This window comes from Ptychodera flava, chromosome 2 (assembly GCF_041260155.1).
Source record: "Ptychodera flava strain L36383 chromosome 2, AS_Pfla_20210202, whole genome shotgun sequence".
Taxonomy (NCBI): Eukaryota; Metazoa; Hemichordata; class Enteropneusta; family Ptychoderidae; genus Ptychodera; species Ptychodera flava.
The window spans coordinates 47,899,631-47,918,215 of record NC_091929.1 but is presented as its reverse complement, the minus strand read 5'-3'; the positions used below and the strand labels follow the sequence as shown (position 1 = coordinate 47,918,215).

The window sequence follows — 18,585 nt, the reverse complement described above, 5'->3', positions numbered from 1 at the left end:
GAAGTCAAAACTAGCCCCAAAAGGCAGAAACCCTCCCGAACACACCACAGCTATGGACCAACAGCTAGCATGGAAACTGATCATCATTCAAGATTCGAGTGGAGTAGGGTACTTGTGTTAGTAAATAATAATGACAGAAATATGTAATTTATCAAAATTATTCATTATCGTAAATTTATTAATTTTTAACACTCTGGCTATGACCGGCAATGCCTTATGGCCCTGTGGAGAAGGTATTAAAGCTTATTCGACCCTAGCGCGCATTGCATCATGGAACCGGTAAAGCCATGCCGCGCTGAACGAAAACGCAGCGTTGAACGCCGCCATCTTGATCAAAGGAAAACATCTTCTGAAAGCAGATTCCGTGTTTAGAAGATGGCTTACAAAGGACAGAAAGTACAGAAGGTTATGGTACAGCCTATAGTATCCTTTTGATGTATTTGAACGACGTCGAACTCATGGTGCCTCATGGATCGTCTCTGTCGTGTGTCTACGTAGTGCTGTAGTACTACAGTAGCGTTGTACATATGGGCGATCACTTGTGTGTTGGAGCCCGCAATATAACACAGTAATTACAGTAATACGTGTAAGCTATTCCGTTATCGTGGAGGTAATATGCTGAACCCAATGAAACACCCTTTTTTGACTAATTGAACCCTATTCCACAACGCACAAAGTCAAAAGAGTGCCAGGGCAACAGAGCTGTAGTCTAAACTGCAGCAGTGTTATGGTGCTGTTGTTTCGGTTTACAATCACATTCTGGATAGCCATTTCTGTACTGTTTAATAATTTTATTGACCGATTGATTCCCATTTGATACAATATGCAATTCATTTAAAAAAAGAAAAGTCGAACGAACACTTTCAGTCTGAATTTGCTTCAGAGATTTAGATGGGAAATTTCAACTCAAAGTGACAATACACTCATGGTCTATTATAGGATATTATTTTTCAAGAAATTTAAAGATATCTCTTGATGACTATCACTTCTGTGTCAATCTTACATTATCGAAGTGATACCAGAAAATTTAATACAAGCAATTTAAATAAGGTTTGTTTTTGTAAATTACTTTTTAAATATCAAGAACGTAAACTGCAGAAAATTGGTCACAAAACTTCGTATTTCTGATCACTATATGCAAATAGAGTTCAGATGACAAGCTGTCTCTCCATCATGAAATATAGCAGAAACACATATCTGTCCCCCAGCACCAATCAGGTGAAGACATTGAAAAAGGGATTTTTTCATGGTGTGTTTGCTTTTGTTCTTGCTGTATTGCACTTTCTGAAGTGTGTTGTTATGCAATGAAGTCACCAAAGTAAAATTTCTGCAGAGTTGGGATACTTTTGTAAAATTTTGTAATTTGTGAAGTGTGGGTCAACTTTTTTACAGGAAGTTCAGACAGCGTTTATTTATTTTGAATATTGACTGTTAACAGTGGCCCTCCCCTGTCCCCTATCCCCCAGGGCTCCCTCCCTAATTTCAGCAGTCCAAGGCAGTGCAATGGCTTTGGATTGGCACTTGGTACATAAACTGGTCAGTGATTTTCTCTGTTATTTTAAATTGCCATTTCTTGTACTTTTTATCTCCCGTTTGCCAAATACTGTGACAGTTATATTACTTTATACTTGATATACAGGTACTACAGGTGATAATCTAAGTCACGTTTATTCATTTTGTCAAGATTTACAATTTCAGTTTCTTTCATGTTAATTTGAGGTCATTTGTGCAATAAATCATCTCATGAGATAAGGGTACATTGAATTTTATTCTAACAAATTTAGGTTAGATGATTTGTTCTTCTTGCATAGGGAACTGTTTTACAAAAATTTAGTCACAACCTTTTGAATGACTGTCTATTGCTTCTTACCAACTTTAATGTGTATCGGCAACCACAACAGGTACAATACTTTTTATTCTGCCCTTTCTCGTACTTTTTCTAACTTTATTCTATCGGTGCATAACATGCACTATATAGTATGCAATGAAATTGAGTTGAATAAGTGAAATCAATCACTTTACATGAGAACTTACCTAACTAAGAAATCTTACCGGCTTGCCCACTGTGTATGATGTGGTAGTGATTTCATCGCATGCCGTAAAACAATACTGGCTGAAATACCAAAGTAGAAACCATGTCAGAAGCACAGGTATCAACATTTCTTGCTGTTCACATTGTGTTGTTTAAAGTCCCTTGGACTGAATGTCTAACAAGGAAACGCCATGGTTTTGTGTATGCTGTACATGTTGAAAACCCTCATGTAACATTTATAAAATTTAGTGGGATGGTCACATGAGCAAATATCTCAAGAAAATGTTTTCCCTTTTTTTGATTGAGTAATTTTTGAACTTTTAATCAAAATCAGTATTTTCAACCCTTCTCAAAAACCTCTGATTTCTTTGATGTGGACATTGGTGTTCTTCAAGTTTAACTAGGGTCTGGAATTGTTCATTTTGTGGCCATAACATGCCTTGTATTGTATTGGGATAATATTTTTAGTCATTGTAATGCAATTTCTGGACAGTTCAGCAAACTGTAATTAATGTATATATGCTTTGGCAAAACTTTGTGTGTGCAGTTACACAAATAGAGAGTAGAATTTGATTTTCATCATCTGTACTGTATCTGAGTAGAGTTTAAGGTACCTATAGTTGGTTGTCACTCTGAAGGCATAGATAGGCATGACCAATGTAAGTGACTTCTACAAATCATCATACAGCTGACAAATATTTGCTGTGTATGGTTACTGCTACAACTGATACTACCAGCAATATGTACAAAAACATTGCAATACGTGCCTGTTGTTTGTTAACTGATACATTCCTGTTGTTTATTTACTTGTACATTCCTTGACCAATGTTTCCTTCAGAATCTTATTTTCAGGTATCTTCAAAGTGTAAGTAATGTCTTTGTTTCTCTCACAGAGAACACCATTTCATCTTCAAATATCACATACCAGTATGATTTGTACATTGGAGACAAACGTCACGTAAAGATGTAAAAATAGTGTTAAAGGTCAAAGTAACCATGACCCTTGATACTATTCTTCATTGTCTTTTTGTGATTCATATCAACATTGTGTGACTTTCAAAAAAGTAGCCTGTCCAACTATGAACCCTGCCTTTTAGGGTTCATAAATCAACATTGTGAGACATCAAAGTAGGAGAGACAGGTCTTTTCCTTGGAAGTTCAAGACTAATTACCATGAGGTCACTGTAGAAAATATGATCAAGAATACTAATGCACTTGTTTCTTTTGAAATTTTCCAGAGGTCACGGATTCAAGTCTGGTTGTATGAACAAGTCAACATGAGAATAGAAGGCCACATTATTGTAAGTATTTGTGGGAATATTATTTCTTCTTTTGTTTTGTACTAATAAATAGCCAACTCTCACTTTGATCGAATTCTTCTGAGGGGCTGTCGATAGTAAAAACTGACATAGGACGTGTAATTCCATTGTTTTGAGGGAGTAAGAGCTCATTTGCCTTTGTGTCAATGTCCCTTCATCTTGGACTATGATTGCGATATTTGTAGACAGTGTACATCAAAGCTGCAATAACATAATCCTATCTTGTTTGATGTTGATTGAAAACAAATACCACAAAATACGGAGAGAAAATATGTAGTGAGCTTTGAAATTGCAAATGTGAAGAGAGAATTGACACACTTTTTCATTCCGTAAATTTGGCAATGAGAGAAATGAATAAAATGTTCTATTGCCTTGAATGGTGAATTCTTTGTTTTGTTGAATTTGATTAATGAGTAGTTCTGGTGCAGTGTGCCCTCTAAGCCAATATGACACACCATGACGCAAACAAATCTCTTGTGACGCAAACACATTTTTGATTTACATGTAAAGATGTAGGGCTGACACAAAGAATTTTCCACTATTCCCCAAATTGACACACAGTTTCCATAAAGACATATTTGTCAGAGGGCACACTTCTGATGTACATATTTTCCTTTGTGGACTGCATAATGTCAGGGATCCGTAGATGTGTATGTAAGGTGTAAGTTAAGGCATTATCTTGACAACTCAGACTTTTCCATTTCATTTCACATAAAACTTACATTTCGAGGGGGAGAGGGATGTCAACTAAAATGAAGGAATCACAATGGTAGTATGTCTGTGTTTATTATCGACAGCTCCAAATATTGGATTTTCTGATATCTTTGTGTTCGAATGTTATAAGGGTCTGCCCAATATTGTTTGTACATAACATTAAAAGCCTAGGAAAGTTTTGAGTCCCTGATTTTTGTATTCATTCTTCCCAACATAAATAATCTTTAGTGTAAATCATTTTGATTTTCCTGTGAAAGTTTGAACAAGTTAATCAATTTGATTTGAGATAAAGCTGATAAAACAACCTGCCCCTTTACAGGGACAGTTCTGCTTTTAGTATTTACATGGAGTTCTTTTTTTCATTAAAATTTTGATCAGGTTAATCAGTACGAGATAAATCTGATAAACTACCTGCCCCTTTAAGTGAAAAACACTTTTGCCAAGGACAAGTAACATTGATTTGGTATTTAAATATTGATTCACAAGTTCATTTTATGAGCCCGAAGATATATACAAGAGTAGTTTTTCTCAAGAAATCAAATTCCAATCGCTAATATTAAAGAGTATCTTTGAATCTGCGTTTTGGTGATTTCAAAATTTGAAACTGTTTTTTTTATTCAGGGATTTGATGAGTACATGAATCTTGTCTTAGAAGACGCTGAGGAAGTACATTTGAAAGCAAGAACCAGAAAAACATTAGGTAAGAATTTAACTTCCATCAAATTATTACAAAATTGAATCGATCGAATTGCTGTAGTAATATCAATGCCTGCTCAAAGCTGCAACTCAGAAAATCAAGCACTTTTGCTGTCAGCAAGCTTGCAGTTATTGTAAGCTTCAACTTCTTACAAAACATGACAAATCAATATGCTACATTAGCATCAATACTGTTTATCATTTTAGCGCAAAGCTAAAAACTGAAAAGTTAGCCATTTTGTTGTCAACAAGATTGCAATAAGCTTTAAGGAAATTCATCCATGGAGTGCAAGTTTGTCTTGAAGATTTCCATGTTTTGCTTTTGATTTTCATTATCTTTAACTATTTGCCTTTCATTTCTTTCTCAAAGAAATTAAAGTCTAGGATACACTTATCATTGTAATATCTGTTGCTTTGTCAGAGCAACGAATCACAGAACTTCTATCAGTTTGCATTTCATTGATCTGTAAAGTGAATCCTGATTGGGCATTTCAATACCACTGAAATACCATCGACAGTTACAATTTGTTGCACAATCATTCAGAAATGTATTTTCCTTCAACTTTATTTTAATGTTAACCTGACAATTTTTCTTTCATTTTTTCAAACAGGTCGTATTCTACTAAAAGGAGACAACATCACACTTATTCAGAATGTACAGATGTAGCTGATACTCAAACACTGTTTTCTTATTCTTATCCGGTATTCTTTTTACTGAACATTCCTTGTTAATGATCAGTGACTCAAGTCAGAGAGAAACAATTATTTTTTTACCGTGTTCAACGTTTTATCGCCCAATAATTTGTATAATTTGACTTTGAACTTTTTGAAAAAAGTGAATGGTGGCATTAAGGTACTTTTCTGTTTGAAGTTGGACATTTTTGACTTAAAAACTGCCAACATCTAGAATTTGTGTCATCATTTTTACTTTGCTGTCTGTGTCTTTGCATGTCACATAAATGCTTTGATAGCAGGGATATGTTCCTACAATTCTGGTGATTTAATCATTTCACCTTACTATAACAGTATCTTTTCTTACGGACTGTCATATGTCTGTGGCTATCCAGTATTCTGAGAAATTCACACTCAAAAGAACTAAAATTGTTTTTAAAAAGTAACCGTGCATAGCCTGACTACTGATATGCATTCTACAGATGGGAAAACTCTTTATCAAAGATTAGGTGTACTTTCAACCAAAGTCATTGTAGTAATTATGAAGTGTAGTCACCAATGAAGTGGTGGGTACCTGAAGTGCTGAAAAATGTTGACTTGATCTTCACGTACATGTGCACAAAATATTTTGTCCATCAATTTCACTACGTAATGGTAATCAAAGGGTTAAGACTCCTTACAGCAACAGAGGAAAAAACTCCATACACCATTCTTACATACAACTGAAATACTGTCAAATGTTAATTTTTTATAAGAAGGCTCATTTGACAAATATACAAGCATGTCTAATGGCATTATGAATGATTGTCCAATCTTTTTATCAAAACGTTTAGAGATCACAGTTTTATAGAGACATTGTCTGAAATCATTTTGTTTCACCATTTATGTCTCTCAGTCATATTTTGGAAGTTCTGTATGTAGATATATTTTGTTGTTGAACTCTGCATATCCAGACTGTAGCATCAGCATACAACTAAGCTGATGCAAATGATGCCAGTGAGTTTTAATTCACAGTGACATTTCATCGCCCACTGCCCTCTGTACTGAAGCTTGTTATGTTTTCAAAGTGGATCAGATTTTGTACAGTACTGACCCTAGCAATAGCTGAATAATGTAGAACAATATTTCAGTGTGTGGCTGGTTTTGTCTTCATTATTCATATTTTTGAGAGAATGGAAATAGTGCAACAACTATAGTTTTGTGTCATTTTATTAGGGCATTTGTTTGAAGGGCTGGTAATGCCAACTTTTAATAATTTTTCATTTATTTTTATATTGTATAGCAATTACAACTTCTACTCCCAATAGGATGTTGAAACACTCACAATTTAGCTTGTCAACTTAGTGTCTATATGTTAACATGCTCTTATTTTGTACATTTGAATTCTAGACCGGACCAGAATTCACTTGTCAATACAAATGCAGTCTACACTTGTACAGACTGAGTTAACAAACTGAATACTGTGTATATAGACATACTTTAGGGAGTAGATCAAGAATTTAGGTTGACATTCAAAACAAATTGTTGAAAAAATTATCAAGAGTTAGCATTACTAGTCCCCTTAGTTTTGCAATTACTGTATTTGCTTTGCTAAGCCCATTTATCAGTAATACCTCTTTATTTCACTCACCCCGATAAACATCTAGAGAACTGTTATAGAAAGTAACAATTTCTTCAAAGTCTTAATTTTATAATTTCGACCCAATCTTACAAGAAGTAATTTCAAAAATACAATCATTAAATTTTTCATCTATTTATAGTAGGCAGTCATGAAGTATAAAGACAGGCATTGTTCAGGGAACAAAACGTCTTGTGTTGTACATCCTTCCTACAGATATGACAGTATGGACATCAGTGGCATTATTGCAAAGAACTTAATGAAATGCACTTTGGAACACTTTGCAAAAATTAGTATGGTTTATTTTACATCTTAACAGACAAAGTACGGTGCTGAATGCAATTAAGAGTCATTACTTTTCTCCTGAGTCTATTTTATACACTCTTCTTTTGTGAAATAAAAATTTTCATTTCAAATTTGTGCAAGTCTCATGGTACTATGTTTATTGTGATTGTCTTTGTTGTTTTAGACTAAAGTCTGTTACTATGACAACTTCATAGTAACCCAGATTACCAACAATGATGTCATTCCAGCAGGTGATCCATAATCTTCTGCGTAAAAAGTGAATTCTTCATGAAGACAATGGTGTGTAATTAGCTGTAACTTTATTTTCCAATAGTTTTGCTGTATTTGTGAAATAGTCTTGACCTACTTGAAATGTTTAAAAGTTAAAGTTGCTCAAAAGTTGAAATTCTTGGTTTTCAACATGTCAACTCTGTCAGTTACAATGTCTGAGGTGGTTTGATCCTGAATTTGGACTAGAATTCTTGGTCTCTTCAATACGATTTTGCCCCCTGTCCCCCAAGTGAGTCCTGAAAATCTCAGGCGGAAGACTATCTTTTCAATAGACAGATTTCTACAGGTGAAAGCAAAAGTAAAGTTTTAGTTAGTACAGGAATTTCAAACCAGAAATGTCTAAAAAAGTCGAAAAACTGCAAACAAACAACTTATTGTGGTGACAACAATGACATTTTCATTAAAAGTATTTATGAGATCACTGTCTCAAACTCTGTGTGTGTGAGAAGTCTACTTTTACCCACAATGCATTTCAATATCCTGTAGTTTGCCCCTTCACCCAAAACAAGAGGTATTTTAAGGTAGGGAGAATTGCATTTCGTACACATTGCATTGTTTCAAAAACTGATACTGCTTTAGGAAACGCTGAAGGAAATTAACTTTTTTAATAGATCAACAATAATAAAAATAATTCCAAAACAGCAATCATCATATTCTTATTGTACCCATACCCTGAATATAAAGCATAACAGTGTAGGTTGAAAGCTGTTATTTATCAAAGTAGACCTTTTTCATGATCCCTTTCTGACCTTACATCCCAGTATCTTTTCTCTTTTCTACTTTAATTTTTTGTCCTACGTAACACTCGGGTATAATGTTCTGGAGGAAGAAGAATAAAATTTTGTGTGGGAATATGTAACAATATCCATCCTTTTCAGACTTTACTGATTATGGTCAGAAGTTGATTTTACACAATTGTTTATAACACTAGTGGATTCATATCTACAAGACTGTTCACTACCAGAATGCAAAGCTATGTTGGGTCCTCAAAATGGCCAGTCTGTTGAAACAATCTTGATTAGCTTTAGAGTGTAGACTAGAATGGGTGTGCTCAAACTGACCCTACTGTGTATAAAAATCATTTTCAGAAAATTTCACATTTTTCTGTAACATAGTCCAAGTGACGAATACAATGGTCAAGTCTCTAATGAAAATGAATCGCAAATGGCAACCGGTACTTTTGTAGAACTCATTATAAGCATAGGTATCATAGCTTGAAGTTTTCCCAGGAATATTACAGACATTTTTTTGAAATTTTTGATGATCTTTAGTTTGAAACAAAATTATTTTGATTGGCGTGAGTTGATTCAGCTAGCATGAGAACAGAGTTGCCTTACTTCAGTGAAAGTGGCATGCGTTACTTGCTAGATGACATCATTTGATTCGTAAATCACAGAGTAAATTCTTCATAAATCATAGTTTTATCAATTTTCAACAAAAACATCCAAAAGAAGATGTGCATACACTCCGGGAATTACGTTGATTTAGGCCTACGCACTGCCATGGTAACAGAAAGGGCTCTTGTCATTCCCTTTCTGCCTTTAAAGGAGAATCTTTAGATCGTGACGATTGAACTTGACCATGTCAAACTTCAGGAAGTAAAAAAGAGGAAATTCAAGTAGACTCACTTTGCATTCATAAATGATGATTGATTTATCCCCTGGAGACCTTTTTACCCTCCATGGTGGTCATGTTTTATATTTCGCTTGTAAAGAAAGATATGTTCTTTCCATCTGCCAATTTGTAAAACCGAAACTTAACATGCAACGTTCGTTGATTTGCGTCGGTAAGAACGCAAGGCACACAAAAAAATTATTTTCAACATGCTGCATGTCTTTAGATATGCACCCATACCTATAGAATTTTCTACACAATTTGAAGCAATCATCCACACTCGAAGAAAATGAACATATTCATGAATTTTTAGTAAAAAATTAATCGTTTTATTTGAATTCTTAGTACCTCCGTACCCATTACACAATCAGATAAGAGTATGTTACCGTACAATCGGTCCTTGTTTTCCATACAAACATACTTATGGTCGTCCGTTCAATGGCAAAACTCGGTGTTCGGACGGGCGCCCTCTGCCAGACATGTTTGTGTAGCTTTTGTATTTTTTCGTGACGAACGTGCAGATCTGGTCGATTTGAAAGAAAAAGTTCACTGATGCCACAATAACATTTGTTCTGCATACTTCATCCAACACATGTAAAAAATATAACTTACGCCGATATTAAAGTTCTTTAGCTGCAGAAATACGTAATAGTAAGAATTAAGTAAATTATCGCTCATCAAGTTTTTAGTGTATTCACATCAGTCGTCTTTCAGAGCCTTCTGTTTCAACACCATTTGTTGTTTGATTCCATATCGACACAGACACACGCCCTCTGTTGCAAAGTACACGACTGCTTTCTTGTTTCCTTCTAGTTTGGTGAAAAATCCATGTTCACCGCTCAGTACATCTCCAATATCACCAGTAATAATGGTCAACACGTTATTTTTATCTTTCTTGTTTCTGATGGTCACTTGAACTTTGCCCTCAAATTTCGTTTCCACTGTAAACTTTCCGTTGTATTCTTCCTCTTCGATCAGGAGTTCTGCTGTCGTTTCTGTGTGTTTTGGGATTGTGATTTTTGTATCAACAGTCCACGTCAGCTCCTCGTCCAGAGTCTGTTCCTCGACGTTCTTCAGGGATATCTCCTTACTAAACCCTGCATTGGCCTGTATCACTGGGTTTGGAGGGGAGAGAGTCACGCCAATAGACCCGCCGATAGTGTAGCCTTTGTCGATGGAAATGGCACAACTTGATCTGGTCTTTCTTTCTGTCTTCAGGAGGTTTTCCTGGTCGTTGTCTGTGCTGTTTGTAAATGAAGTCTTAAAGAGAACGTAGGCAGAAGGCATGTCGCCCAGAGGTCCTAGTGCCTTGTATTCAGGTTTGCCATGCACTATGCGAAGTTTCTTCAAATTAATATCAGTAGACAAGATGTCATCCAAATCGGCCAGTTTCTTTACATCTTTGTCAGAATACTTCTGAACATAATTTGATGCCCAGTTCTTGATGACGTCTTCAACATCGATCACTTTATCGCTAACCGCCATTGTAATCAAAAAGTCTGGAAAGAGAAGTTATAAAAATAGAAGAAAATTTAAAAAAACAGCCATACAAATCTAGCTTAACTTTTAAAGTCGACAATTAATTGAAGGTTTGACGCTGATAAACTTGCATTACACTTGGTATGTAATCACAAAAGTCTTACTGACAGGCGGTCCACCATATGTTCTGTTCAATATGGCGGATTTCTGCGGGTATAAAAAATAAGACTACAGAAGTCTAAGTCAAATTCTAGGTTATACAGGAATTTTATACCAAAAATACCTAAAAGTTGAAAAGATACATCTGTCTAGCTTGTTTCACAAACAGAAAGATTAATGCCATGAAAACGATTGCATTTGGGTTAAATTTATTTATCAGATCTTTTGCTGTGGTGAGAAGTCAACTGTTTACCCAATATACTTTTTAAATATTATGCGGTTAAAACAAGAAAAAGGCTTTTGAAGTGGCGAGAATTGCAAGGTTTTTAATCATAATTATAAAAAATAAGACAACTAGACGAGGGGAGTCTCAGCGCGTTTAGCAATAGACTGTCTCATTTAGCATATGTCATTTGATTCATTATCCCCTGTAATGACATTTTGTTTTTCCTCTGGAAAGTATGGCGGTAGCCACGACGGTGATTTGTCATGTAAATCATAATACTGTATACAAATAATGTATGGTTCAACGAGTCAAATGGTTATAAATAGGAAAAGTCGGCATAAACCCCATCACAAGCTGAAATGACGTCATTTTAAAAAATCAACAATGTAAGACAACGGGTGAATAGACTAAGCAGCGTGTTCATTATGTCTTGTTGTACATATTAGAAAATCCAAATATTAAAGTATTGTACTGATTCAAGGCAGTGAAAATCATACAACAGAACACGATAGACATATATACCGGTACAGTGACCTGACCCTTGACCTGTGACCCCTATAAATGTCAAACAATGTTGGTGTTTACCTAGCTTTTTATACACATACTTTTTCTTCAAGTCTATTTACGTCAGTGGTCACGTCTTGAAATCAGTGAAAGGCGAGCGTTGAAAAGGAAAATCGTTTGTCGGTTGAATATAAAGAATTTACACTTTAATGGACTCATTCTGCTTGGTGGCATTTTGCCCAGGGCAACATGTTTTGTACATGCTTCGCTGTTGAACAGATAGAAGGTATTTTTTATCACAAAGAACCGACAGGACTCTAGCCAAAGGCAATTTATAACCATTCAAGGGGCATCTCCTCAGTTGGCAAATATATTATAAGATCGTGTTTGGCACAGACCAGGCTCTTAGATTTATCTCAGTGTTTGGTTTTCAGAGATGTACAAAACCGCCTGTCCATTAAAATATTCCTGTTTTACGTAAATTTTTGAGAGAGAAGTGTGAATCTAATTGAGGAACGAAGTATCTGAATATCCTTCAACGACTAAGTTATCAACAATTCATGGTCATGACTTTAACAAGAGCTTTTTACAGAAGAACTGACCTACTAATTACCACGGTATACAGTTCTATAAAAATTGCAATCAGTATTTCACTTGGAGGCTAATACAACATTTCTCTGCGTTTGCTCACTCGAGCTAGAGGGTGTCGATTGTTTGGGAGAAACAAATTCTCTTTCGTTATCGTTTACTTGTTTGATCCTTTTTGTACTTGTCACTGACTTGTCTGAGTTTTGTCGTCAGAGCCTCATTCAGCGATAGACTACGCCATGCATCATCGAATGATGTTTATTGTATCATGGAGGTAGCACGCAAATATGTAAGCTATCCCTGCAATTATACAGTTCAGTACAAGGCAAGGGTTTCGGATCAGGTTGGGCTGGGGGGGGGGGGGGGGTCACGGGGAAAATGTGCCACGATAATAATAATAGTCTTTATTTCGAGAACATGCTCATAAAATATCCACTGATAGACCACTGAATAGACCTCCTGTTTGCTCTTTTCACTATTTCATCCGAATAAAGAACATTTAAAAACATTTCTGCATGGTTTATATTAATTCCATGACCAAGAAACTAGTTGAGAGAGCTTCTAAATCCATGATCACTCATTCTGTGATAACCAATAGACCCTCGAGAAAAAACCCACAGAAAGGGTTTTCTACAGCGTCTCTAGGGTTTATGAATAAACTCACACCTTGCAAATTTGGAGTGGCTTATCCACTGTGCAAGCTATGGAGTTGATTAGTAGCACCTGTCAATTGACTAATCAGTGGACATCATCGGCAGATTAAGTTGATAAAGTCGACATCCGGCATGCTAGTAAAATGAGTAAAAAGACACATGGTACTGTCTATGGTACTGTCTATGGTGTGACGATTTCGAAGAATAAATAATACAGTGAGTACAGAAATATAGTTTACTGAGAAATATCCTCGTTTTCTGATGAAAATAAAAATTGAAATAGGACAAATAGAAGTGTCGACCGTGTCATGATAACTGTTCTCTAGGGTACGGACTGTGTTTGAAACCACTCAGACCATGGATGTAAAAAATAATTAAGCTTTGCTTGAAATTGAGTACCTAAAACCAGTTAAATAAAGAAATATGATGTTTTTTACAAGTGTGAGTCCGTAAAAGATTAATCAAAACAAAACTTTGTCACTGCTTTATTTCCTGAAATTACATGGATATCATCTTGAATCACGAATATTGTGAATTGTACACATTAAGCAGAGTGTCGACGCCCTCACCGTCTGGTTTTATCCTGGCTTTTTAAAGAAGTCATCCAAGTCTTTTTGGAACAAAGTTCAAGATATGGGCTTTCTTTGAATTTTCTTAACGAGGTGCATAAGATCTACAGTTTAATTTTTGAAAACGCTAATGTTACGCGAACCACTTCTCGGACAAAATCAAACATCTAGATCCCTCCGTAGTCTCTGGGAAACCCGCAACACCATTCGGGTATACCCGAAACTACGGAGGTGTTCTAAAAAAATCTGTAACAACAAGATAACAGCAGTGATGGGTGCTGTGTAAATTGTGATTAGATAAAGAGTTTCTCTTTTAAAACAATAGCGTCAACAGACTGTGTAGACTATGTTTGTCATTGAGTCATTTATCGATGATATTTTGTAATTCTACTTAACATTCTGTTTGTCATACTCATAGATCGAGCTAAAAGATCTGTTATTTTATTCACTCTACAGTTCTGACACACAGACACAGCATGCAGCAAGATTTACCTCAGCAGCAAGATTTACCTCAGTAGCCAATATACCAATCATCGATTCTTCGCACTGTACCAACGTTACAGCCAAGAACTCTGAAGATTTGACGCTTCAATGCAACAATACCTACAAAATTACTAATTTATATCAGATACTTTCTAACTGACAGTTTTGAACTACTCCGAAAATATTGCCTGCCAGCGGCAAGTTCTTTAAGACAAGAATAACAAGTGGAATGGCTAAATTTTCTAAACAAAATAATCGACTGCTCTACCTTGTCTGTGCCGACATTAGGTTTCATTGATCATTGCTGAACGTTACGTTTGTCATTTGTTTGGTCATTTTTGATTGATGAGCAAAAAGTACATGAATACAAGCATGACATATATGTGCTATCGTTCCAAAGATGATATTATCGTACGTAGTCAAAGTCTAATACGAGTACAAAACAAAAGTTACTCGTGGAAATGTTTTTTTTGTGTGTGTACCCAGAGGCTGAGTTACACAAAGCATCTCCACAACAATCTCGGTGAGCAACTCGACAGGCGACTAAGGCTGTCTGTCGATTTGCTTGGCAAGTAGCTCGATCAGTTGTCTCGACTATTTTTACGGAGGACTATTTAAATCAGACAATTCGGTCGCCTTTGAAATCACCAGGTTTTTTTTTATTGCTAATATCGTAGAATCAATTTTCTGTTCGTGAGTAATTATTTTAAGACATTTGAATTGACTTGAAAATATCGGCCAGACTTCCTGGCTTGTAACTTTAGCTCGTAACAGAAGTTCAGTCCCTCAAACATCGACATGGGAAGAAGTGCGCCCCCTATAAACCCAATGATTATCTTGCACTTTGGCTGCTGAACCGACTATGAGCGTTCAGGAATTATTTCAAACATTTTGCCAAGTTTTATACTTGGAATTACGGTTTTGTCCCTATTTTTTTTGTCAATGACCAGTTTTCTTCCACTCAAAGCATGTTGTAACACTTACCGTTCACCTTGCCAAGATAGCATTTGAGACAGCATCTCCCGTCACGTCAAGTATGAACAGTAACAGTGCATTTTACACGGCGTGTAAAATGCACTGTTACTGTTCATACTTGAATTCTTGAGTTCACTTTTCAACAATAATAAATGCAGTCAACACATGTACAGGCTGAGTTGACTAGCTGAATACTGTGTCTATCAGCATAACCTGGGGAGAACTGGAAACTGTACTTAATGTCAAATACAAAATCGTGAAAAATCATCAAAAGTTTACAACTATTTGTCCATTCCATAACCTTATATTTTTGTAGAATATACATCAGTCTATCTGTCCTTTGGATGCTTCTGACTACTTCCTACAACCTTTCTCCCGAAGCCTTTCGAGGTCAGATTTGATCATGATGTACATTGGGTAGGAGGGGGAGGGGCAGTCTTGCTGATTACTAAATCGGAAATGTTCAAATGCTATCGTTTCGCCTTAAACCTTCAGTAGCTACTCAAAGTAACTCAGGCATTAATAATAATAATAATAATCTTTATTACCCTTAATCATGTTAATATTACAGTTCAATAATGAATGTACATCTGAGTTGTGCTGTGATAAAGGGTAAACGGAAATGGAAAATAGCAAATGCTAGTCTAGTCCGTTCCCAAAGCCATTTGATGTTAAAGCAAGAAAAGAAGAAGAAAAAAGAAAACTGAAGTATATCGAGGGTAGCGTACATGAAAGTAGTTGGATTGCAAAGTAACCTAATTGTAACAAAGTAACTAAGTGAATAAAAGAACAACTACATTAATAAATATATAACTGAATAGATACATTACGAGTAAGTTGAAATACATAAAAAAAAAGAAACCATAAGAAAAAAAACATATAAAATATATATATATATATTTAAATATGATATACATTTATGTAAAGTTGAATATAACTCTTCATCACTTATTGCATTGCATCTTCATTCACGAAATTTCACAGCAGTGAATACAAAGATAATTATAAATGCATCGAAAACACATGGCAATATGCTTTATGATAATAATTTACTTCAGTGTGAGTTATCATATATCTAAGGTAAATTTTGTCCCTTTGTATGGTAAAAACTGTTTTATATGTATATAAAGAGGATGCTGTTTCAGATTGTATTGCTACTATGAAATGCCCAGGAAGCAAAAACATAGTTTTAAAATTTTATTAAAGACGACAACCTGACTTTTACAGGAACAGATGACCATCTGGTTTTCACTTGTTAATTTTTGTATTTTCTGTATATTTCATGAATCTGAAAAGCATTACACTGCTGACTGAAAAGTCGCTTATTCATCAAAACTGCAACTTCATAAATACTATAAATAAAGTAAAAACAAGTTAGTAAGTAAACAAGCAAGGTAGTAATAAATAAATAAATAAATACATATATACATACATACATACATACATACATACATACATACATACATACATACATACATACATACATACATACATACATACATACATACATACATACATACATACATACATAAATGAATAGTTGCCTAGCTATTCCCTGGAGCCGTTATGTACTTTTGCAAGTAAAATTGCTGTGATTGACGTATGATTAATGGATAGACCATCAGATTTAGGGAGGGAGTAGCCAGAGTGACGACGTTTTTTTCATACATTTACCCTCCCCCTAAAAAATCAAAACCTTTTACTGGTCGACCGACGTATCTTTGCGAATGTTTTTTTTTTTAAGACAGCAATATATGGCCGCCAGTTTTTCCAACTTTTCCCCATAACCACAATTATTCTATTCATTGGAACATGTTCCAGTTATACAGTGGTCACGTGATGACATATGAATACTTGCTCACCTCCCTGGATACAGTTTAAATGGACAGTAGATCATCAATTATCTTTACAGGTTCTAAAGTATGGACTATTTCAATCACAGAATGACCCCACTGCTTTCAATACAAGCGTACAGTGTATCGAGTACACCCCGATCCCTTGTGCAGATGATCAAATACAGTGGCACTCTTGATCTTTCTTGAAAACATCCCCATGACATCAGATACGTAACAGTAATACATTCTTCGATTATGAAGCTTTTTCTATGGTATATGAGATTTAATTTCCACGTCTATTGATGTCATTATTTACGGCCTGGAGTCGGAGGAATGAGAGGGGGTCACTCAAAAAATTTAAAGCTACATGGGCGGGGTGCTCAAAATGTGAAGATAAAGAAGGGGGTTACTCAAATTTTGGTGCAAAATAATTGAAACACCTCTCAGATTCCACAATTTTACACATCAATTGCAAAATTTTCGATGCGACAGGGGAACCCCCTTCCATGTTGCTCTCCCCCTTGTGGTATTCTAACAGTTTTACTTAGTAAAAATACACATTGAAGACACCTCCAGATTTTATCAGTGCATTTCTCAAAATTTTCCACGCGAGAGAGAGGACAACCCCTCTGACACTTTCCCCCTCAGCCTCCCGTATGTTCTCCCCCTGTGCTTACAAAGTCTGCCCTGTCAGATATCCCAGTGAGGACCCTGTCATGATACCCATCCATGTTAAACAATACTGTATGTGGTTGTATACTGGTTATAGCCTGAGCTTTTATATATGTATTTTATTGCCAATTTTAATTTCATTTTGTTGGTTTCACCTTTTTCAACCATCATGAGATAACTGATAATGATCTAGCAGGGTACACCATGATTTGAAAGGTCATTGCTATTGCTCTACTTTTGTAAATTTTACAAATACATGTATTGATATTTAACTTTTCATAAAGGGGAGATCAGTCAAAATGTCTATGTTTGAGAGGGGGTATTCAAATTCATCATTGTTGGCAGGGGCGTTACTCGAAATTTCAGAGTTTACAATGAAATTTCTCCGACCCCACGCCGTAAAAAATGACGGCTCCCTTAGGTCCTGAGTCTTCACACGTCCGCTTTCGACCGAGCCAACACTGAGGTGTTGACGAGTCTGCCAGTGCGCCCCCTATCATGGTGACTGTTGTTGATGCATCAATGTCATGTAGGTTGAGCGGAGAACAGCGAAACCAGGAAAATTATGAACATTAAACGTCATACTGTACTCAAAGTGAAGCCATGCAGTTGTAAAACTGAAGGAAATGTGAAAACGAAATCACGTTTGTTTTCTTCTTGGGAGGGGGTGTATGGTGTCCATTACAAAGTCTGAAACTGTGGCTGATCTTGGCTACAAACTCCAGGTCAGGCTAGAATTTGCATTTTTCACGAATAATGGATAACACTTAAAACAAGTTTAAATCGCAAAAATCTTCAAGAAGATAACAACTTTAATTCATCAGTATTTTTTTTATTTTAATTGATTTCTAATTTTATGGCGTTGGCGTCAGAAACCAGGTCAACGATAATGTTCGTCACGACCGAACCAGTTTAAGGCGGTAGGTTATTATACGTCGTCACAACTGAGGTGGTCGATAAAATCGTTCTCTCATTACCTCCCTGATTGCCTTCTTTTGTTATGGTCAGCTCGACTTGTCAAGGTCAATTCAGAGCTGGCAATTGTTTCGTGTTTTCCAGCGAGAGCAGAATAATTCGAATATTTTACAGAAAAATCGGACTTATCTTAACGGCTCAATCAGTCACTTTATTGCTGCTATGGCAACTGTTTCTCAAACGACAATACCGAGATTATAACACACGTGTGAAATTCCCGCGCAAT

General features: G+C 35.7%; 2 protein-coding genes across 2 annotated transcripts; one reads left to right on the top strand and one right to left on the bottom strand.

The window, feature by feature from the left end:
- The first annotated feature begins 265 nt into the window (after positions 1–265).
- LOC139122617 (small nuclear ribonucleoprotein E-like) lies at positions 266–7,471 on the top strand. Its single transcript, XM_070688191.1, has 5 exons — positions 266–423; positions 2,871–2,897; positions 3,271–3,333; positions 4,687–4,765; positions 5,373–7,471. The coding sequence occupies exons 1-5, from the start codon at positions 376–378 to the stop codon at positions 5,426–5,428; spliced, it is 273 nt and encodes a 90-aa protein (XP_070544292.1). The 5' UTR covers positions 266–375; the 3' UTR covers positions 5,429–7,471.
- A 2,469-nt stretch (positions 7,472–9,940) lies between these two features.
- LOC139150636 (uncharacterized) lies at positions 9,941–10,726 on the bottom strand. Its single transcript, XM_070723074.1, has one exon. The coding sequence runs from the start codon at positions 10,724–10,726 to the stop codon at positions 9,941–9,943; it is 786 nt and encodes a 261-aa protein (XP_070579175.1).
- Positions 10,727–18,585: the final 7,859 nt, after the last annotated feature.

Bases quoted from the DNA above. Each gene is read 5' to 3' on its own strand.
- LOC139122617 (XM_070688191.1), top strand. From the start codon at position 376: ATGGCTTACAAAGGACAGAAAGTACAGAAGGTTATGGTACAGCCTATA. The intron at 2,898-3,270 runs GTAAGTAATGTC...GAAATTTTCCAG, and splicing joins TTTTCAGGTATCTTCAAAGT to AGGTCACGGATTCAAGTCTG. The intron at 4,766-5,372 runs GTAAGAATTTAA...TTTTTCAAACAG, and splicing joins AAGAACCAGAAAAACATTAG to GTCGTATTCTACTAAAAGGA.
- LOC139150636 (XM_070723074.1), bottom strand. From the start codon at position 10,726: ATGGCGGTTAGCGATAAAGTGATCGATGTTGAAGACGTCATCAAGAAC.